Source organism: Panthera tigris, chromosome C1 (assembly GCF_018350195.1).
Source record: "Panthera tigris isolate Pti1 chromosome C1, P.tigris_Pti1_mat1.1, whole genome shotgun sequence".
Classification (NCBI taxonomy): domain Eukaryota; kingdom Metazoa; phylum Chordata; class Mammalia; order Carnivora; family Felidae; genus Panthera; species Panthera tigris.
The window spans coordinates 165,720,077-165,743,651 of record NC_056667.1 but is presented as its reverse complement, the minus strand read 5'-3'; the positions used below and the strand labels follow the sequence as shown (position 1 = coordinate 165,743,651).

At 37.6% G+C, this 23,575-nt stretch overlaps 1 protein-coding gene and 1 pseudogene across 8 annotated transcripts in view; one reads left to right on the top strand and one right to left on the bottom strand.

The window, feature by feature from the left end:
- SESTD1 (SEC14 and spectrin domain containing 1) overlaps nucleotides 1–23,575 on the top strand; it is a 151,475-nt gene that overhangs the window by 52,547 nt on the left and 75,353 nt on the right. For all 8 annotated transcript variants that reach the window (XM_042994804.1, XM_042994803.1, XM_042994805.1 and 5 more), the window contains 2 exons: nucleotides 18,475–18,565; nucleotides 23,216–23,329. In XM_042994804.1, the coding sequence (XP_042850738.1) occupies nucleotides 18,475–18,565; nucleotides 23,216–23,329 (205 nt within the window). The remainder of the gene's footprint in view (nucleotides 1–18,474; nucleotides 18,566–23,215; nucleotides 23,330–23,575) is intronic.
- LOC107179781 lies at nucleotides 1,794–4,244 on the bottom strand (annotated as a pseudogene).

The window sequence follows — 23,575 nt, the reverse complement described above, 5'->3', positions numbered from 1 at the left end:
CCTGAGCCGGAGTCGGCCACTTAACCTACTGAGCCACCCAGGCGCCCCCATCCCAGAACTATTTTTAAGTTTACCCTATCAGAATGTGCTCAGCATGTATCTAGAAAGTTGTCCTTTTTAGTAGTATGTCTTAATTTTTTTGTGTGACCTGCTGTGTCTCCCAGTTTTCTGCTGTTAAAGTTTGGCCCCTCCTAAGCTGTGACTGTCTGAGGACAGCTCCAGCAGTGTGCTTGTGTGGCCTCATCCTCACAGGACATGCCCCAAAGTGGTCTCCCTTTTGCAATGAACACATTAACATTTTGAATATATTAATAGATTTTAAAAACTTATGTAAAAATGAAAAGAAACTATTCAGTTTTTTATCTGTACTTCATGCTTATGTTTAATGACTAGAGACACCATATGATATATACCTATTTTATATATTTATTTAATTTTGCTTTTTTTTTTCATTTATTCCATTTAGTATTCCATATACCTGCCTGTTATTAACCAGAAATCTGAATCCTTATCTTGAGAATTCGTTTATTTTTATTTTTATTTATTTTATAAAATTTACATCCAAGTTGGCATATAGTGCAATAATGATTTCAGGAGTAGAATCCAGTGATTCATCCCCTTTATATAACACCCAGTGCTTATCCCAACAAGTGTCCTTCTTAATGCCTCTTGCCTATTTAGCCCATCTCCCCACCCAAAACCCCTCCAGCAACCTTCAGTTTGTTCTCTGTATTTAAGAGTTTCTTATGTCTTGTCCCCCTCCTTGTTTTTATATTATTTTGCTTCCCTTCCCTTACGTTCATCTGTTTTGTATCTTAAATTCCTCATATGAGTGAAGTCCTATATTTGTCTTTCTCTGACTAATTTCACTTAGCATAATACCCTCTAGTTCCATCCACATAGTTGTAAATGGCAAGATTTCATTCTTTTTGGATATGTTCCTGTTTTAAACAGGTAACCCAGCACAACTGAGAATGGAAGCATTTCCTGATTCTTTTTCACATGGATTTCCCCTAAGCCTGTTTTTGTTTCAGATCCTCAATTAGAGGGTGTAAATCAAATACTAAGTTTATGTCCAAGTAACTCATGTCAGTTCTACGTGGAGTTCAAGCCTAACCATTACTGCCCCATTTTCTGTAAAAGGTCAATCATAGGTTTTAGTACAGAATAATAAAGGTTTGGGCCAGCCTGAGTGTTGAATTTTAGGAGAGGTAAATCAAGTTTATCTTTTGTTTTCTTAGCTATTGCTGTATATTTTAGACATAAACAGCATGATCAGAAACTTATGTGAGTCTATAATTAAGAGATTCCTTTATGGAATTAAAGACAAGAAATAGAAATTAATCTATAAATGTTTTCATTAAAGAAGTAAATACTGAGACTAGCACTAACCAAAAATCTCACAGTTTGTCAATCTCGTTTTATTACATAATTCAAAATTTAAGATCAGAAGCATATTCACATTCAGTACAGAGAATGAAATTTGTTTCAATACTATTACGTGAAATGTGATTATAAGATAATGAGACTGCCTGCTTTTTTTTTTTTTAATGTTTATTTTGCGGGAGGGAGGGGCAGAGAGAGGGAGACACAGAATTTGAAGCAGGCTCTAGGCTCCGAGCTGTCAGCACAGAGCTCGACTCAGGGCTCGAACTCACAAACTGTGAGATCGTGACCTGAGCTGAAGTCGGACGCTTAACCGACTGAGCCACCCAGGCACCCCTAGACTACATGCTTTTTAAAATCACATGACAAATGGCAAAACACATTTCTTAACCTTGTTTTCTCATTATTAATTTTCTAAGGAGACCCTTTAGAAAGTTTTTCCTATTCACTTCTGCTGGTGTTACAGTATAGTCAAATTACAGTCTGTTTTTAGATTGTGAGGTCTTTGGGGAACCTGGCTGGCTCAGTTGGTAGAGCATCCGAGTTTTTTTTTTTCGGGGGGCGGGTGGGACCAGCTCACGTTTCATTGTGACATTTTAAAATTGGACAATTGTTTTGACATCTGCTCCCTCCTCCATATTTAGTCTCTTTAAAATGACAGGAAAACACCCAATCATAGGCTTAATGGGTTTCATAAGTTTATACCTTCAGTTCCTATTTGTAGCATCCAGTATTCCTTTGAAATGCCAGACAGACCCGGCAGTGGCCAGCAGTACACTTCAGACCTCCGGAGTTAAAAAAAAAAAAAAAAAAAGTGTAGGTTCTCTGAGTATTCGGTGTTGTAGTGGCACTTGTCCAAAACTGGTACATCCCTACCACTGGGGAACTTTAAATGTACCACTGGATAAAAAAAGCTTTTTCCCCTTCAAGGGCAAGAAAAAATCACTCCTCAAAGCCCACCAGATCTGACGGTGAGGTCTTTTTCCTGTCCTATCTCTTCAGGCTTGTTTTTTTCAGTGGAGCAAGAGAGACCAAGATCTGACATGAGTTACAAGAAATAAGACCGAGATGGCTATAAAGCAAGTGACCAGGAGCAAATGAGATGCTTCTTTACTTCTCACATCCAATATATGTGCTTCACAGAAAAACGACCGAAAGTAACAGTCCCACAAAATACAACAGCTAGAATTACAAAGTCCATTCATCCGAGGGTGGTGGGAGGCAGGCAGGGGAGTTGGGAGGGTAAATGGCATAGGGAGAAAGAAAGTATTCAAATCAGTCCAGGCACAGGGGCTGGCAAGTGCTAGAGAAGAGCTGCAGAAAAACCTGTGGTCCATTCAGACTCACTGGTGTTAAAAATCCATATACTGGTGTCAGGAAGATTCTGCCTTATACACACTAGAGACAGAAATCCCAGTTCCTCAGAGAGAAGGGAACATGCAGAGGGTCCTTGGCAGAACGGGACCTGCCTTCCCTGGTGGAGGAGTTGATAAGGAAAAGAGCTCCTACAGCCTCCTTCCAGTCCCACCCATCTCCCTCCTCTGGATGGCAGGTGACTCAGTGGCCTGCAGGGGTCTTCAGTTTGGCAGGAGACAGATGTAGTGAAGGGAATTTCTCAGCAGAGGTTGAGCTACTCAGGGAAGACTACAGGTAGTCTGTCTTATGGAAAAGTCCGTTCCTTAAGAAAACCACCAAGAGAAGAAGCACAACTTGAGAAGGTATGCTTTGCCAGGGTGTTTTGCTTCATTGGTGCTGATTATGAACAGAGGAAAGAGAATGGAGAAGAGGCTGATAATACATGAGGATGGCACTGTTGTGAGGAAAGCCAGTGGCAAACCAAATCCAAAGTAGTACAGCCAGTTCCTTTCTGTGTTTGACAGCCAGTGGTGGATTTCAATTCCTTACTGAACCAATGATACTCAAAGCAGTATAGAGAGTAGAGGAGGGACATATGCAGAAGACTAACCTGCAGACCAACAAGGTAGATGGGAAAGGGACTCACAATCATCCCCTGGATCAGGAAAGGAGCCTGCAGCAAAAGGTTGAAGAGCATGTCAGCAGTAATTTTGCTGACACTAGGGAATGGGTGAGGCTCCCTCCCTGATACAGGATCATGCTAGATCAGTTGTGTCTTTAAACCAAATGGCACTGACAACATTGCTAAGCACAAACATGGACGTAAGGAAGAATTCTAGCCACAGCCAAACATCTCCATGTAGTGATGGATCACCAGTAACTTGGGCTGTTACTGAATGTAGCACAGGAATAAACACTTGATAAAACAAGAGGAGACTTAACCAGAATACTCCACCATTCCAAGTGCAGCACTGGAAAATTCTGATGATACACGGCTCACTCTCTTGCTTCCTTTCAATACTTTGGGCTCTCCTCTGCGCCACGACACTGCTTGCCCTTCTTCAACACAGCTCCTCTCTCTTTGTTGAGTCCAAGCATCTAGCTTTGAGATGGTTCAGATTCCCCAGAATGAGCCTTTGATTCTCGTGGCAAGGTCCTGGAGAAAGGTTTTGATACTGTCAGCCATTTCTTCACCACCCGAACTACACAGAGAAACGTCTCAAAATCTTTGATCATGATGGATATGGCCGCTCTGCTGCCTGGCTCCTTGCCCACCATGGGCCACTCAGCCCCTCCTGGCTTCTCTGGGCCTGCCACCAGCTCCCTCCCCGGCGCTTCCAGGGCTGGGGCCGCTGCACCAGCACTGGACATGCCCAGGGCTTCACTGGGCCAAAGGGAAGTCAGGCTGGTGCTGAACTGAGCCACGCCATGCTGCCCTGGGTGGAAGGGCAGAGCATGCTACTCTTGATCTCAGAGTCGTGAGTTTGAGCCCCATGCTGGGTGTGGAGCTTACTTCAAAAAGACAAAAAAAAAAAAAAAAAAAAAAAAAGATTGTGAGGTCCTTGAATGCAGAACCCTGTTTTATTTATCTCCATATCCACAATGCCAGTAAAGTGATTTGAAGACTTCATGTGTTCATTATATGCATATTGAAGGAACGAACCACACTTAGCAACAGTCATAGAAATGACCTAAAAAACATGAAGGGAAATAGAACAGCTGTGTATAGTTCTATAATTTTTTAAAATGGTGAAATCATTATTTGAATCCCATAATTAGTTTTATAACTGCCAGTATTTTTTTTTAATTCTTAACTGTAATTGACATACAATGTTATATTGGTTTCAGGTTTATAACATCATGATTTGAAAATTCTATGCTCAGTGCTCACTATGATAAAGTTGGTCACCAAACATTGTTATTACAATACTATTCCTTATGCTGCAGTTTTCATTTCTGTGACTTATTTTATAACTGGAAGTTTGTACCTCTTAATCCCCTTCGCCTATTTTGCTCATCCCACCACACTTACCTCCTTTCTGGCAATCACCAGTTTGCTCTCTGTATTTAATAGTCTGTTTTGTTGTTGTTGTTTTTGTTTTTCTATATATAAGTTAATCATATCATATTTTTCTTTGATTTTTTTTTTATAAAGGGGCCAGGCATTTTCATTTTGCAAAGGGGGCTTGTGTATTATTATTTTTTAATGTTTTATTTTTGAGAGAGAGAGAGTGTGTGTGAGTGGGGGAGGTGCAGAGAGAAGGGGAAGAGAGGATCCAAAGTAGGCTCTGCACTAACAGCGGAGAGCCTGATGTGGGGCTCAAGCTTACGAACTGTGAGATCATGACCTGGGCTGAGGTTGGACGCTCAACCGACTGAGCCATCCAGATGCCCTGAAATTCTTTTTTTAAATTTATTTTTTAATGTATGTTTATTTTTGAGAGCGAGAGAGACAGAGCATGAGCAGGGGAGGGGCAAAGAGAGAGGGAGACACGGAATACGAAGCAGGTTCCAGACTCTGAACTGTCAGCGCAGAGCCTGATGTGGGGCTCAAACCCATGAACCGTGTGATCATGACCTAAACCAAAGTTGGACGCTTAACTGAGCCACCCAAGTGCCCCTAAAATTCTTTTTTTTTAATGTTTATTTATTTTTGTGAGAGAAGGAGGGGGGAGGGGCAGAGGGAGAGAGAGAAAGGGAGGGAGGGAGAGAGAGGGGATCTGAAGCAGGCTCTGCGCTGATAGCGGTGAGCCCGATGTGGGGCTTGAACTCATGAACTGAGATCTGAGCTGAAGTCGGATGCTTAACCGACTAAGCTGCCCAAGCGTCCCTTCTTTGTTTATTTTACTTAGCATAATAACTGTTGGTCCTTCCATGTTGTTGTAAATGGCAAGATTTCGTTCTTTATGGCTGAGTAATATTTTGTTGTATGTATACACACACACACACACACACACACACACACACACACACACACCACATCCTCTTTATTCATCTGTCATTGGACACTTGAGTTGTTTTCATATCTTGGCTGTTGTAAATAATTCTTCAATAAACATAGGATTCCATATCTCTTTTCAGATTAGTGTTTTTGTTTTCTTTGGGTAAGTGCCCTGTAGTCGAATTATAAGACTGTATGGTATTTCTATTTTTAAGTTTTTGAGGAACCTCTATACTGTTTTCCATACTGGTTGTACCAATTTATCTTCTTACCCTAAGAGCATAAGGGTTCTCTTCTCCACATCTTTGTCAACACTTGTTATTTTTTCTCATTTTGATACTAGCCATTCTTACTGGTGTGAGAAATCTGGGATTGTGATACCTCCAGCTTTGTTGTTCTTTCTCAAGACTGCCTTGGCTATTCAAGGTCTTTTGTGGTTTCATACAAACTTTAAGATTATTTGTTTTAGTTCTGTGAAAAATTTTAATAAGGATTGTGTTGAATCAGTAGATTGCTTTGGGTAGTATGGACATTTTAACAATATTAATTCTTCCAAGCCATAAGCATGGTATCTTCCCATTTGTCTGTGTTGCCTTCAGTTTGTTTCATCAGTCTCTTACAGTTTTCAAAGTACAGATCTTTCATCTGCTTGGTTAAAGTTATTCCTAGGTGTTTCATTCTTTTTGGTGCAGTTGTAAATGAGATTGTTTTCTTAATTTCTCTTTCTGCTCCATTATTAATGTTAGAGATGCAACAGAATTCTGTATATTTTTGTATCCTACAATATTACAGATTTCATTTATTCTAATAGATTTTTGGTGGCATCTTTAGGGTTTTCTGTATATAGTACCATGTCATCTTAAGATAATGACAGTTTTACTTCTTCCTTACCAATTTGGGTGCCTTTAAAAAATTTTTTTTATCTGCTGAAATTAGGGCTTCTAGTACTGTGTTGAATAAAAGTGGTGAGAGTGGACATCCTTGTTCTTCATCTTAGAGGAAACACTTTCAGTTTTTTCACCATTGTGTATGATGTTAGCTGTGGGTTTTTTTCACATATGGCCTTTATTATGTTGAGGTGTGTTCCCTCTAAACCCACTTTGTTGAGAGTGTTTATCATGAACAGATGTTGTGTTTTGTCAGATGCTTTTTCTGCATCTATTGACATAATTATGTGGTTTTTATCTTTTCTCTTGTTAATGTGTATCACATTGATTGATTAGCGAGTATCAGTTCTTGCATCCCTGGAATAAATTTCACTTGATTGTGATGAATCATCCTTTTAATGTGTTATTAAATGTGCTTTGCTAAAATTTGTTGATGATTTTTGCATCCATCTTCATCGAATATATTGTCTTGTGTTTTTCTTTTTCTGTATTATCTTTGTCTAGTTTTAGTAGCAGGGTAACATTGACCTCATATAGTGAATTTGGAAGTTTTCCTTCCTCTTCTATATTTTGGAATAGTTTGATAAGAATAGGTTATTAACTATTTTTTAAATGTTTGGTAGAATTTATCTGTGAAGCCATCTTGTCCTGGACTTTTGTTTGTTGGGAGTTTTTTGATTGCCAATTCACTTTTGTTACTAGTAATTGGTTTGCTCACATTTTCTATTCCTTCCTGATTCAGTCTTAGAAGATTGTTTCTGGAAGTTAATCCATTTCATCTAGGTGGTTTAATTTGTCGGCATACAATTTTTTATAGCATTCTCAACAACCCTTTGTTTTTCTGTGGTGTCAGTTGTTATTTCTCCTCCTTTGTCATTTCTGATTTTATGAGCTCTCTTTTTTTGTTGATGCGTCTTGCTGAAGGTTTATCAATTTGGTTTATCTTTTCAAAGAATCAGTTCTTAGTTTCATTGACTTTTTCTAATTTTTTTTTAAGTCTCTGTTTCATTTGTTTCCATTCTCATCTTTATCATTTCTTTCCTTCTAACTTTTTTTTTTTTTTTAAGTTTGTTTATTTAGAGAGAGAGTTAGCACACCCAGGAGCAGGGGAGAGTCAGAAAGACCAGGAGAGAGAGAATCCAAGCAGGCTGGGCGCTGACAGCGTGAAAGGAGCTCAGTCCCACAAACTGTGAGATCGTGACCAAAGCTGAAATCAACAGTTGGACACTTAACTGACTGAGCCACCCAGGCGCCCCTGTTCTTTTTTCTAATTCCTTTAGGTGCAAGATTAGTTTGTTTATTTGAGATTTTTTATGTTTCTTAAGATAGGTTTATATCACTATAAACTTCCTTCTTAGAATTGCTTTTGCTGTATCCCAAAGATTTTGTACTGTTGTGTTTTCAGTTTTGTCTTTATGTATTTTTTTATTTTCTCTGATTTCTTCATTGACCCATTGGTTGTTTAGTAGCATGTTTAGCTTCCATGTGTTTGTATTTTTTCTAGTTTGTTTTTTTTTTTTCCTTGTAATTGATTACTAGTTTCCTACTGTTGTGGTAGGATAAGATGCTTGGTTTGATTTCAGTCTTCCTATTCCTTAATTTATTGAGACTTGTTTTGTTACCTAACATGTGATCTATCCTGGAAAATGTTCCACGTGCATTTGAAAAGAATGTGTATTCTGTTGTTTTTGGATGGAATGTACTGTATATATCTGTTAGGTCCAATGTGTCATTCAAAGCCATTGTTTTCTTGTTGATATTCTGTTTGTATCATCTATCCACTGATCTAAGTGGGGCGTTAAAGTCCTTTACTATTGTATCACTATCGGTTTCTCCCTTTATGTCTGTTAAAATTTGCTGTATGTATTTAGGTGCTCCTGTGTTGGGTGTCTGATATTTATAGTTGTTACATTCTCTTGTCAGATGGATGCTTTTGTCATTATGTAATGTCCTTATTTGTCTCTCATTTTATTCATTTATCTATTTTTAATGTTTATTTACTTAGCAGGCAGGGGTGGGGCAGAGTGAGGGGGAGAGAGAATCCTAAGCAGGCTCAGGATTGTCAATGCAGAGCTGGACATGGAGCTCAAACCCATGAACCGTGAGATCATGACCTGAGCCAAAATTAAGAGTTGGATGGTTGACTGACTGAGCCACCCATGTGCTCTGCTGCAGTCTTTCTCTTAAAGTCTATTTTGTCTGATAGAAGTATTGCTAACCCAGCTATTTTTTTCCCCTTTCTTCTGCATGAAATATATTTTTTCATTCCTTCACTTTCAGTCTGTATGTGACTAGATCAGAAGTGAGTCTCTTGTAAGGCAGCATTTTTTTTTTTTTTTTTTTTATCTAGTCACCCTATATCTTTTGTTTGCAGCATTTAGTCTGGTTACAGTTAGAGTAATTATTGATGGGTATGTACTTATTGCCATTTGGTTAATTGTTTTCTGATTGTTTTTGTAATTCTTCCGTTAATTTTCTTCACTTGCTCTCTTGTGATTTGATGGTTTTCTTTATGTTATGCTTGGAATCCTTTCTCTGTTTTGCTGTGTAGCTATTATTGGGTTTAGATTTGTGGTTACCATTGGGTTTATATGTAACATCCTGTATGTATAGCAGTCTGTGATAAGTTGATAATTGCTTAAGTTGGAACACATTCTAAAAGCACTAAATTTTTATTGCCCACCCCCACATGTTGTGTGTGTCATATTTTACATCTGTTTGTGTATCCCTTGGCATTTTTGTGGATATAATATGTTTTACTATAATTTGTGTTTTAACTTCTGTACCGGCTTTAGAAGTCATTAATCTGGGGCACCTGGCTCATTTGGTTGAACATTACGTTCAGCTGAGGTCATGATCTTGTGGTTCATGAGTTGGAGCCCCGCATCAGACTCTCTGCTATCAGCACAGAGCCCCCTTCAATTCTCTGTCCCCCTCTCTCTGCCCCTTGCTTGTGCTATTGTCTCTCTCTCTCTCTCTCAAAAATAAGTAAACATTAAAAAAATTTAAAAGATACAAGTCGTTAATCTACCTTTACTATATGCTTGCTTTTATTTGTGAACTTTTTTGTTTTCATAATTTTCTTCTAGTTATGGGCTATGGTTTTCACTTAAAGAATTCTCTTTAGCATTTCTTGTAAAACTGTTTTGGCGTGATGACCTCCTTTAACTTTTGTTTATCTGGGAAACCCTTTATTTTTCAATTCTTAATGATAATCTTGGTAGGTAGGGTATTCTTGGTTGTAGGTTATTTTCCTTTCAGTACTTGGAATACATTATGCTACTCCTTTCTGGACTGTATAACTACTAGTATTCTGTAGGTTATGTATCCTATATGTTCAGAATTAAAAAAAAAAATCTATGGACATTTTTCTTCAAAGAAAATCTTAGCCAGAAGCAGAATTTATAAAACAGATAGAAGTGGAGGTCCACAGCTATTTCTGCCCACTCTTATTTTCTCTTCTCAGACTTCACTCCCGCTGCAGGGCCCCCTCCCTCACTTTTTTTTTTTTAACATTTTATTTATTTTTGAGACAGAGAGAGAGAGCATGAACAGGGGAGGGTCAGAGAAAGAGGGAGACACAGAATCTGAAACAGGCTCCAGGCTCTGAGCGGTCAGCACAGAGCCCAACGCGGGGCTAGAACTCACGGACCGTGAGATCATGACCTGAGCCGAAGTCGGACGCTCAACCGACTGAGCCACCCAGGCGCCCCCCCCCCCCCTCACTTTTAAGGAGACTTCTTGGAGCTTTTAGGACTCTGCAGAGCAATTAGAAGATAATTGGAATATCTTAGTTCATCGTTGATATGTTTTCTTAGACTTGAGAAGACTCAGTATAGTCTGAGAGTGTGATGGCTTTCCTCTTTTTTTTTTTTTTTTTTTTTTTTTTAAATGGGACTCACTCCCAAGAAATTTTGAGCCAGTGCCTTCCATTTTCCTCTTTAACGAATGTACTTTTACTAGATGGAGGTATAATTGCATTGTCCTTAGAGTTATTTCAAAGCATGATGGTTGAGGGTTTTGAACATGCTTTATGCTCTTGATGAGTGTTTTTTTTTTTAATATAAGAAACACCTATGTATTGAAAATTTATAATGTGCCATTTTAAAATGTAACTGCTAAGCTAGTATTTCCTTTCTTTGCCATGTAGTTTTTATTTTTCTGTCCTTTCTGTTCCCTTTTTATATGCTTAAGTTCACATCAAGGGATGGCTAAATTGTCAAGCTGGACTAGTATAATAACCCCATTCTCTTCCCACTTTGCAGGCAAAACCAAGATTGATTTCGCTAAAACAACAGTTGTATCATCCTTCTCAGTTTTCCATGACCTCTTTTTTTCTGCACAGTGAATTCAATTCAGTAGCCATTTATTTTGCTGATGCCAGTGCAGACATTGTACATGGTGCATTGCGAAGGCAGGAAAGACTTAGGTCTTTGTTCTCAAGGGCAGTCTTTCAGTCTTCTCTGCCACGACCTTGTATGATTAGACTCACCTTTTCAGTTAATATTTCTTGAGCACTTATTATGTAAGGCACTTAGTTTTAGTACTTTTACTAACTCAGTTTGCAAAATAATGGTAAAGTAGATAGTATTATTTCTATTTTATAGATGAAAAAATGAGGGCGGAGAAATTAAGAAACTTTCTCAACTTAACGTAGTGCCTTTGCTCATATTCTTTATGCTCAGTGTCTGTCCTTCACATTAAATCTTATTAGCTCCTTTAAGTAGATCCTTCCCAGATTCTGCTGTTATCCAGATTTATAGCACTAACCGTTTCTGACTCTTCAGGAATTTAACCATAATGTGTTTAATGATGATTCTTGATTTTTTATTTATTTTTACATTTATTATTTGTCTTGATTTTTTTAATTTCAAAAGCGTATATTGTTTCCTTAGTAACAAATAATATAATGTCTTGACTGTATAGTAGACACTAACTGAAATACTCCTTATTCTTTCATCTTTCTAAATGATTCTGAGCTCCTTGAGGGGAGAAACTGTATCTTATAATTTGTATTTTTCATAGCCCAGTGTAGTATCTTACTCTTAGTCGGTGGTCAGTGTGGCTTATGGATATGGGTTTCTACCTTCTATTTTATTTTACTGCTTCAGTTTCTCAGAGCTCTGTGTACTCAAATGTGGGCTGACTAAACCTAGTAACTGACCATTCTCAGAACATCTTATATTTTGTTGGAAAATTCAAACATACTGAAGTTGCCAGCTCATTAGAAACTATTTTGATGGACAGAAGTTTGTCTAGGCTGGTATTTCTTTCCTTTGTAGGACTTTAAATTCGGAATGGACCTGACCTGAGGATTTGCTTGTGGATTATGATTGGGAAGCATATGTGAAAAGGATATCTTAGATTTCAGGAAATAATAGATACCGTTAAGTCATTTAATTCTTTTAACAAACTTATGGGATGAGTTCAGTCATCATTATCCCCATCTTATGTATGAGGGTTCTGAGACATAGAAAGAGTAGGCAATTTAGGTGTCTTGACCAAGAGCATGTGGTAAACCAAGGGGAATTTGAACCTGGCATTTTGACCACTAGTTTGTGTTCCTGATTACTGCTCTGCAGCCACCTCTGCTATCGTCACAGTGCCATATTTATTGGTAACTTTTAGTATTTATTCACATTTAACCTGGATCTATCACAGCTGATGATTGACATGAAATAGCCTTGGTGAATATGGTCTTATAAAAGACATTTGAAAGACTTTTTAATTTGCTTTCACATTTCCTTTCAACAGTATATTCAGTATATACAGGCATATCCTGGAGATAATTGCGTGTTCAGCTCTAGATCACTGCAATGAAGCCAATATTACAGGAAAGCCACATCTGCAGTTAGTTATTTCTTCAATCAAGTTTTGAAGCCTCGAAATCATCCATGAGAGTTGGAATTACCTTCTTCCAAACTTCTGTTATTGTCGATATTTTGACCTCTTCCCATGAGTCAAGAATGTTTTTAATGTCATCTAGAATGGCAAATCCTTTCCAGAAGGTTTTAAATTTACTTGCCCAGATCCATCAGAAGAATCACTGTCTCTGGCAGTTATAGATTTTTGAAATATTCAAATAATAAGACTTGAAAGTCAGAATTACTCCTTGTCAGAATTACTCCTTGGTCCGTGGGCTGCAGAGTGAATATTGTGTTAGCAGGCATGAAAATAACATTAATCTCATTGTACACCTCCATCAGAGCTCTTGGGTGAACAGGTGCAGTGTCAATAAACAGTAATAGTTTAAAAGGTATCAGTTTTTCTGAGCAGTAGGTTTCTACAGTGGGTTTAAGCCCATTCAGTATACCATGTTGTGAACAGATGTGTTTTCATCCAGGGTTTGTTATTTCATTTACACAGTACAGGCAGAGTAGATCTGCATAATTCTTAGGGACCCTAGGCCTTTCAGAATGGTAAATGAGTATTGGCTTCAACTTAGTCATCAGCTGTGTCAGCCCTGACAAGACAGCCTGTCCTTTGACAGTCAGCTGTAAAGTTCTCCTCTCTAGCTGTGTAAGTCTTAGATGGCATCTCCTAAAGATGCTGTTCTAATAGAAGACTGTTCTGTCTACATTGAAAATCTGCTGTAGAGTAAACCACCGTCATTAATGATCCTAGCTAGATCTTCTGGAGAACTTGCTGCAGGTTCTATATCAGCACTTGCTGCTTTACCTTGCAATTTTACATTCTAAAGGTGGCTTCCTTTCTTAAACCTCACAGATCAAACTCTGCTAATTTCAGACTTTTGTCCTACGGCTTCCTCACCTCTCTCAGCCTCCATAGTACTGTCTGGATTGGGCTTTGGTTTAAGGGAATGTCGTGGCTGGTTTAATCAGAAGATTAATCAGACCACTGAAACTTTCTCCAAAGAATGTTTTGCTTTCTTATAGTTCATTTGTTCACAGGAGTAGCACTTTTAATTTCCTCCAGTAAATTTTTCCTTTACATTCACAACTTGGCTGACTGGTGAAAGAGACCTAGCTTTTCGCCTTTGTTGGTTTTCTTCATGCCTTTCTCACCAAGCTTAATCATTTTTAGCTTTCGATTCAAAGAACAAAATCATTTGAACACTTAGAGGCTACTGAGCAGTTGTTAATTGGCCTAATTTCAATATTACTGTGTCTCAGCAACTAGGGAGGCCCGAGGAGAGAGGGAGACAGAGGAACATCTGTTGGTAGAGCAGTCAGAACACACACAACACGTATTCAGTTCTCTATCTTATAGGGGTGTGATTTGTGGCACCCCAAAACAACTATGGTAGGAACATTAAAGATCACAGATCACCGTAACAAATATATATAATTTGGAGTTTGAAATATTGCTAGAATTGGGGTGCCTGGGTGGCTCAGTCAGTTAAGTGTCCGACTCTTGATCTTGGCTCAGGTCATGATCTCATGGTTCATGAGATTGAGCCCCACACTGGGCTTAACACTGGCAGCGCAGAGCCTGCTTTGGATTCTCTCTCTCTCTCTCTCTCTCTCTCTGTCTCTCTGTCTCTCTGTCTCTCTCTGTCTCTCTCTCTTTCTGCCCCTCCCCTGCTTACAATCTTTCTCTCAAAAATAAGTAAATAAACATAAAAAAAATACTGTGAGAATTACTAAAGTAGGACACAGAGACATTAAGTGAGCAAGTGGTGCCTATAGAGTTGCTGGACCAGGGTTGCCACACAAACCTTCAGTTTGTAAAAAATGCAGGGCCTCTGAAGTGCAGTAAAGCAGAGTACAATAAAATGAGGTATACCTGTATTTAAAATCATTATTTTCTAGCTTAAAGTTTAGGAACTTGTTGATCATCCCAATATAGAATCATAGTACATCATCAGGATTGGAAAGTTACCTTAAGAATCATCTCCCCACTCTTAAATCTTCTTTATAGAAATGCTGCCAAGTACTTGCCCAGATTAATCTTGATCAGATTACTATTGATTCTGTAGTGATTCAATACCTATAGAAGTCATCTTTCCATTTTCTTTAGTTTTATTTTATTTTTTTCATTCAAACTTGGGTCTTAAGTCAATTCTTCAAAATTGTAGAAAAACTCATTTATGTTACAGAATAAACACCAGAATGCAGAGCTTTAATGAGTTGCCAAAAAATTATACAGTTGTTAATACCACAAGTCTCTAGTCACTCAGTAAATATGTGAGACCCTGCAATGAACTCCTCATTGTTCTAGGTGCTGAGGAAATGGGTGAAGAGAGGAGACCCAGTCCCTCCCCTTATGGGCCTTATAGCTAATGATCAAATGAATGTTACCAATAAGCACCCAGTTTGTTGGATGTTTATGAATGCTACGAAGACAAAACATGGAAAGAGTTAAGGATGGTGTGTGTGGTACTATTTCACAAAATGATAAGATAATATTTTACCAGAGCTGATGGAAGTGAGGGGCAAGTAGCACAGATATCTTATGGAAGAGCATTTAGGAAAGAGCATTTATGAAAGAGCAGTTAGTGCAGACGCCCTGAGGTGAAAGCAGGCTTGTGGAATCAGCAAGGAGGTAATGTGGTGGGAGCAGTTTGAGAGAGGGACAGAGTTCTGGAACAGTGGTCAGAGAGGCTAGAAACAGATCATAGAGAGGACCTTGTAAACCATGGTAAGGGCCTCCGTTCTGAAGGAGAAGGAAAGCCACTGTTGCTTTCTGACTGGGGAGTGATACAATGTACACCCTCTAATATTTTTAAAGGGTATCTATATTTATTTTTTTTTAAATTTTTTTTTTTAACGTTTATTTATTTTTGAGACAGAGAGAGACAGAGCATGAATGGGGGAGGGGCAGAGAGAGAGGGAGACACAGAATCGGAAGCAGGCTCCAGGTTCTGAGCCATCAGCCCAGAGCCCGACGCGGGGCTCGAACTCACGGACCGTGAGATCGTGACCTGAGCTGAAGTCGGACGCTTAACTGACTGAGCCACCCAGGCGCCCCAAGGGTATCTATATTTAAAGCACTGTGCTAAAGCTGCCAGGATATCAGTCAGATAATATCCTTGCTTTCTGGAAGCATGTTATCTAAGGATAAATTGTAAATAAGAAGTTATAATAAAAGCATAAGTGAAATTAGTTGCGATTATTTAAGTATAAACAGAGCTCTGTAAGTGGAAGAGTTTTAATTAAAGAAATTAGTGAAGAGCTACAGTGTACTGAACCCCAGAAATCCCCAGTCTGTTTCTAGTCAAAGTGAGTGAGCTTCTTAAGGAGCCTCTCCTCTTTTAATAGTTGTTTTAATGTAGCTACCTCACCTTGAAAGGCTCAAATGGGGGAGGACCAACGAGACAGTCTTAATAGATTGTTTTTATTGTTCTTTAGATGTAATTATAAACATATTAAAGGTATAGAAATTTATTAATACTAGCACTGCAGCTACTCTAACATACCCTTTATAGAGGACAGAACATGCTTCTAAACTTAAGATATTAGAAAAGAGTTGAAACTATCTCTCCACTTGTAGGAATGTAAAAACAAAACAAAAACCCACAATCCATTCCCATAGTTGAGAGATCACTGGTCTTGCAATTTTCAAATAGTATCCTTCAATTGTATTTTCATTATCTTAGTAAAATGTGAGAAAATTATGATTAAGGGTGTTTTTTTTAACTACCCCAAAAGATAAATTTAGAGCACTTTTACGCCCTTAAGATTACTGCAGATGGTATTTTCAAGCTTCCTTACTTTCTTTGTCTTAACATACAGATTAATTTAGAGTGTGCTTTGAAATATAAATGTATTATTCACATAAAACTTCTTTAACAAAATGGCTGTGTAACCTGTATCTCCGAGATGCAGATGCCAGTTGAAAAGAAAGTACCAAATTATGGGGATGGCACACTGATCTTGTCTCTAGTACCGGTGAGGGGAGGCCTTCCACTGAACAGCTCTGTGTGTCTTATCTCCTGCTCCTGCAAATTTCTACAATGCATTGGCAGAGACCCTCAGTTGGTTTTACTTCTCTGAAGACTACTCAACAGCCAGCTACCTGACCTAGGTTGACCTCTCTTGGTCTTGTATCCTACCTAAGTTAAAGTGATCTTCCTAGATGTCTTGTTGTTGGGAAACTCCAGGAATTTCTTCCTTACCTGATCCTTCAACTAGCAGTTAAGTATCAGATTTGCTTCCCCAAGCAAGTCTTTATATGCTCTTTCTAATCCAAAGTGATCATTGTATTATCTCACATTTTTTCTCCCAAAGAATACCTAATGAATCCTTTGTTTTAAAATGCAAAATCCAAAAACAGAGTACTTAACCATTGTTTTAATTGAGATATAATTTACATACCTTAAACATCACCTTTTTAACTGTACAGTTTAGTGGTTTTCAGTATATTGACAAGGTTGTGTATCCATCATGCACTCTTATTATTTGCCCCCTCCCCCCACAAAATGTTGTACCCATTAGAATTCACTCCCCAGTCTCTTCTCCTCCTAGCCCTTGGCAGCTCTTAATCTGCTTTCTGTCTCTGTGGATTTGTTTATTCTGGAAGTTTCATGTAAATGGAATCATACAATATGTGGGCTTTTGTGTCTGGCTTCTTTCACTTAGCATAATGTTTTCAAGGTTAATCTATGTCGTAGTATGTACCAGTACTCCATTCCTTTTTACATTGAACAATATTGCATTGTACAGATCACCACATTTTGTTTTCCTGTTCATCATTGATGGACATTTGAGTTGTTTCTGCTTTTGGCTGTTAGGAATTATGCTGCTGTGAACGTTTGTGTGCAGATTTTTTGTATGGACATTTTTTCAATTTGCCTCATCTTTTGAGTAGTTCTCTGTTTCCTTTGGAAACTCAGCTTCTATCCCTGCCTACAGGGGATCTTAGAAACCTTTAATAATACCATCCCCATTCTTTAAACTTTATTGTTTCTCAGTGGAATTAGACCTCACTTTTCCAAGAACCATCTTGAGGCTAATGTGAATAGTTGGAGGAAGTAAGGCAGGATTAGTAAAATACCCTGGATTGTTGGATTTATATTTTAGGAAAGGGTTGCTAATTACCTTTTCTGTAATGTATGTAACTGATAGAACTTTGAGTGTGGAGAGGTTTCACTACCAAATCCTTGCCCTGCTAAGTAAAACTAAATGTCTTCTATTGTATTGGAGGGAGGACAGTTGAGATCCTTGCACTGAATTGATTTTATAAGTAGATAATAATAATAAAGCATCTATGTAGTTTGGTCTGTAGGATGGAGTTTTTCAACACAGTTGTTGCATTTTACTAGGGTAGGCTTTTGGGAAGTGTTTAATACTTGAATAATTGAATATAATATATAGCAGTAACACATTCCAACACTCAAGATATTTATTTTGTTGGTCAAATATGTGAGAATGCAGAGGTGGGTGGTATGTTCATACATGGAGTATTCAGGCTTTGAATTACTATGTAGACCAAATTCTACCTCATCTCATTAAATTTCCTAAAAAGAACACCAGGGAATCCATTTCTATTGGTTAGTCATAGCTTACACTATTTTCTACCTGTTTTAACCTTATACTTCTGGCAGGAAGGAGAGGTAAGAAGTCTGTAAGCACTTGGCAGCCACTAGTTATCTACTTCACTGTGATCCCATTTTACAGATTAAGAAATTGAAAGGCTTTTGAGATTATTTGAATGTTGCTTTGATTTCTTCCTTTTTTTAGGCCATTGACATTCTGTACTTTGAGAGTAATTTTCTTGCCAGATTAGTTTGTAGATTGTCAACATTTCCTGAAATGAAAAAAGTAAATTGTTTGAGAAAACTGAAAGGATACTCTTAAACATTTTATTAATGACAGTGTAAGCCAGATCAAGTGAGATTAATGCTGCTCCATATATGATTAAGCTATAAACTTTATTTAGGATTATAAAGAACAAAATATGAAGGCTGTTTTAATGTTTTGTAATTTTTTGTTGTTGTTTCAGTGAAAAGTGTAAGGCTAGAGGATTTACCGTGATTGTGGATGGCAGAAAATCACAGTGGAATGTGGTGAAAACAGTAGTCTTAATGCTACAGGTAATTTTATTTTTGTCTATCAGGAAATGGTTTTATTTTATAGCAACAGATAAAGTGATAATGGAAATGCATTTCATTTATTGGACTGTGCCCAGACTTCTCGGCAGTGACTGAGTTCTGAAATGGACACTACTGGATTTTTAAAATTCAATTCTTAGAGGTATGACTTTGATTAGTAAAATGAATTTCAGTCCTAAAGGTTTGTAAATGATCAAAAATAGTATGTCATGTTTAAGAAATTTAATAAGTAGGCCAGTGAGTCTAAAAGTGTAATGTTGTCGGACTTAACTGGGAGCTTTTGCAGGCTGTGGTATCTGCATCATCCCCTGTCTACTCCACTCTGATCCTGTAGGTAGAGAGCACGATTTGGGTAAGTCTGTTCTGAAAAAGCTTCTCATGTGGTTCTGAGCAGTCTTTTCCCTTTTGTTCCTTTTCCTCCAAAAAGCACCAGGACTCATGATGGTGTTGTTATTTATTTCTAAGCCAGAAGAAATGTACTTGACAGTTGTGTCCTTGGGGATTTTAGCAGCCCACAAACCAGCATTTAATAAACAGCTGCAGTTACAAAGTCCGTGGTCTGAGCCTAGTCTGTGTTTTTCTGTGTTCCTCACAGAACGTTTTCATGATCCTTCGCATGTTCTAGGGACCTAGTAAATATTTGTTGCTTTATTATAAGGGTATTGAAGATGTTGTGATCTGAAATAGAAAAATAAGACATTTGAGTGATTGAAAGGCAGATTGCTTACACATATCTGGGTTTCTGTAGAAGGGCTTCAAGAGAATATAGAAGTTAAGTGAGTTAAATAAAAGAGATGATCTAATTTAGATGAAAGAAAGTGAAAAGGGCATTCCTGGCAGGGACACTCACTTCATGATAGCTCAGAAATGAAGCAAATATAATGAAGAGAGTTGATGGCAGGTCAGTTTGGGGAAAATAGAAGTTGGCAGTTACATAGGATAGTGAAATTCAGTTAAGTAAATATTAATGATATTGGAAGAAAGATCAAGAATTTTAAATGGATTGGGAAATAATTAGTAGCTGCTTTGGGGTTCTGTGGAAAGGAAGATAATATAAAATTTCAAATGATAACTAAGGAGAATGATCCTTTTTTTTGTTTGTTAATGTTTATTTATTTATTGAGAGAGAGAGAGAGAAAGCACGCAGGCAGAGACAGGGAGGGGCAGAAAGAGGGAAAGAGGATCCCAAGCAGGCTCTGTGCTGTCAGCACAGCCAACATGGGGCTCAATCCCATGAACTGTGAGATCATGACCTGAGCTGAAATCAAGAGTCAGATGCTTAGCTGACTGAGTCACCCAGGTGCCCCATGGAGAATGATTCTTAGTATTTTATTTTTTATTTGGGACTATTAGGAAAAAGGGATTTGAGGGATGAGGATACTTTTAGTGCTTAATATGATTAAGCATATGGTTAAGACTGTACTAAGCTTTGTATATAAATTATGTCGTTTAATTTTATCCTCAGAACTTTGGGAGGCAGGTTTTGTTATCCCCAAAGGTCAACTGAGGCTCAAAGATTTTAAGTAACTTAGCCAGGTTCATACAGTGAACATGGGAAAGAGCCACGGTTAGAACTTAACATGGTCCCACCCCTAAGTCTTGTTTTTATCCTTTACAAAGTGTATATTTACCAGTGGGATGTATTGGAGGAGGTTCCCAAATAAGGTACCCATCACCTTGTTTTCAAATGTGTGGCCTAAACCTTCATCATTAGGATTACTCCTTCGAGTTGGAAAGGATATAGCCTCTAGAGGATCAGTTTTTACGGGAGCACAGATTGATGTTCCATAACTTTTTCTGTCAGATATGTTCTGAGCACTTTTATATCCCACCCGTGAAGATGAATTCTTCTCAGTAAAAGTTGTTAAAATAACTATTAGGTGAGAAATCCATTAATTATGACCTTGTGTTGTTCTTCCTTTCATCCTGTCATTCACCTGTGTCACAGATGACCTGTTTGGGGCTTGCTGTTTGAACTGGACTTTGATCATTGGCAGTTTTGAAGAACAGTCAATGGATGATTTAATCCCCTCTTGGGATTTCTTTTCCGATAGGTATTTTAACAACTTTTGGATTTATTAGTAGTTAACATTTTCAGAAGTTGCAATGGCCTTTTGTTTACTCCTAGTCAAGCAGTTTCTACATACAAAATCATTCATTGCTTTAATTTCAAAAGGTACGAGTACCAGTTGTTTGGGATCCCAGAGCTTAGTGTTGGCTTTGTAACTAATATTCTCTAAAATGAGTTTGGTTTCTCTTGTTTCTCGCAACTTTAATATTCAGTGATTTTGAAATAATAGTCTTCCAAAAGTCAATATATAAATAAACCTCAGTCTACCCTAAGTTTCCCAGCCTCTCTGATAACTTTGATACTGTTGAATTTACTTAACTAATTCATAGCCTGGTAATTGCAGGGGGCACTAGATTTGTGACGTGCCCAATAACATGTTTAAATGGAAAGATTTCTATTTTCTCCTTAATAATAATTAATTATAACCATAATTTATTATTGTTATTCAGTTTTGCCATTTATGGTCTTGAATGGTATTTGACCCCTAGAATTCATAAATAAAGTTTTGTTGGAACTCAACTATGCCCATTCATTTATATGGTTTATGGCTGCTTTCATACTATAATGACAGGATTGAAGTAGTTGCAACAGAGACTGTATCACCTGCAAAGCCTAAAATGTTTACTGTCTACACCTTGAGAGAGAATTTACTGACTCCTGGTCTAGAACATTTGAAATGGTGTGATAGAACTTTAGAGTCAGATCTGGTTTCTCTTTAAGCTCCATCACTGAACAACTCTGTCATATTGGACAAGTTACTTTAGTTCTTTGAAACTCTGTTTATTCTTCTGTGAAATTCAAGTAGATCTCATTCTCTCAATTTTATTTAATGTGAATTCATTTATTTAATAGTTATTTATGGAGTGTCTTCTATATACCAGGCACTATCAAAGGCTGGAGATATAGGACTGACATGATAGTAAGATATTAGATATCGTACATAAAGTAGTACATTACTACAGATAGTAAGTAATTAGGCAAATTACTAAGTAATGTAACATCAGATAGTGATAAATGCTATGAAGAAAAATATAGTGGTAAAAGGAGACCGAGTCATATGGTGCTACTTTTGATAGGGTCGTCAGGGAAGGTCTGTCTGAAGAGGGAATATTTGAGTAGAATCTTAAATAAACAGAGGGAGCATTCTTCTGTGTACGGGGCAAAAAACATTCCTGACTGAGGAAACATCAAGGGCATAAGCTTGAGGCAGGAACAGCAGGAAACTTAGTGTGGCTGTGGTAGGGGAGTGATCTATGGGGAGAAGGGTATGAGGTGAGGTCTGAGGGTCATTGGGGCCCTGAGCTTGGAGGGCTTTCTAGGCCTTGGTAGGAGTTTGAATTTTACTCTGAGCATGAGAAAATATGAAGAAGGGAGGCCTGTTAAGAGGATATTTTAAAAGGCTGACTAGTTTGGGAATGTTAGCAATGCAGGTGGTAGAAATGGATAGATTTAAGATGTATTGTATTATTTATTGAGAGAGAGAGAGAGCACTCGTGCATGCGTATGAGCAGGGGAGGGGCAGAAAGAGAGGAGACACAGAATCCGAAACAGGCTCCAGGCTCCAGGCTCCGAGCTGTTAGCATAGAGCCTGACATGGGGCTCGAACTCATGAACCTTGAGATCATGACCTGAGCCAAAGGTGAATGCTCAACTGACTGAGCTACCCAGGTGCCCTCAGATCTATTTTAAAGATAGACTATATGGGTTTGCTGATAAAATATACATGGAATATTTATTGACTCAGTAAATGTTAATTTCCATTCTTTTTAAGGTAATATGAATAACCATATCTAGTAAATGTGAAATTGTATTTGTCAAAGATTAGCTTATCCTCTTCTTCAAGTTAATAATCAAGTAGAATCTTGGCTTCTTTGTATAATTGCCAGCAAAAAATTTATTTTGTGAAAAAATTGATTTTACATCATTTGAAGAAATTCTCCAAGATGATTTTGTTATGCCCCCAAAATTTTTTGAACACAAAAACAAAATTTGATAGTTATTTAATTTAAATTATATTGTAGTTTAATCTGAACATAACCTATTACAAAGATTCAGTAAAACAAAAGTAATTTCATATGTACAGTGTTTATTTATTTATTTATTTTTAAAGTTTGTTTACTTTGAGAGAGAGATTGTGGGGGAGTGGCAGAGAATGGGGGAGAGAGAGAGAATCCCAAGTAGGCTCTGCACTGTCAAGAGTAGAGCCTGATGCTGAGCTTGAACTCATGAACCATGAGCTTATGACCTGAGCCAAAGTCGGACACTTAACAGACTGAGCCATCTAGGCACCCCCACATGTACTGTTTTTATTACATTGTTTATTTGAAGTCTTTTCTGAATCAGCTTGTCTTTCCAAGTATTTCTTTATTGCCATGTATGTTTTGAAGTTTGGAACATTTCTTTATTATTTTAATTCTTTTCCAAAGGTCTCTTAATTATTCAGCCTAACCGTGAACATTTAGTAATTTATGGTGTTAATATTCATTTTACATGTCTAATTTATAATTATTATTTTTTGTATTTTATACAAAATTTGTATTTTTGTATTTTGTATTTTATAGAATGTTGTTCCAGCTGAGGTGTCCCTTGTTTGTGTAGTGAAGCCCGATGAATTCTGGGATAAGAAAGTAACACATTTTTGTTTTTGGAAAGAAAAGGATAGACTTGGCTTTGAGGTAAATATACTCTATATAAAAAAGCAGAAGTGTGTTGTATCTTTAAAAATAGCATTTTGCTGATATTATTTTGTTTGCTTGTCATTGGATACCAAGCTGTGCTCAAGCAGTTCTCACACAGTGCCTAAGCAATGATTAGTATATAATTGACATTCACATACTTGTTGAATAGATTATGATTCCTTGTCAAAGACCACAAATTCTTTCTTGTTTTCATTTGTATCACTCTTTGTATTTTTTAGCGTT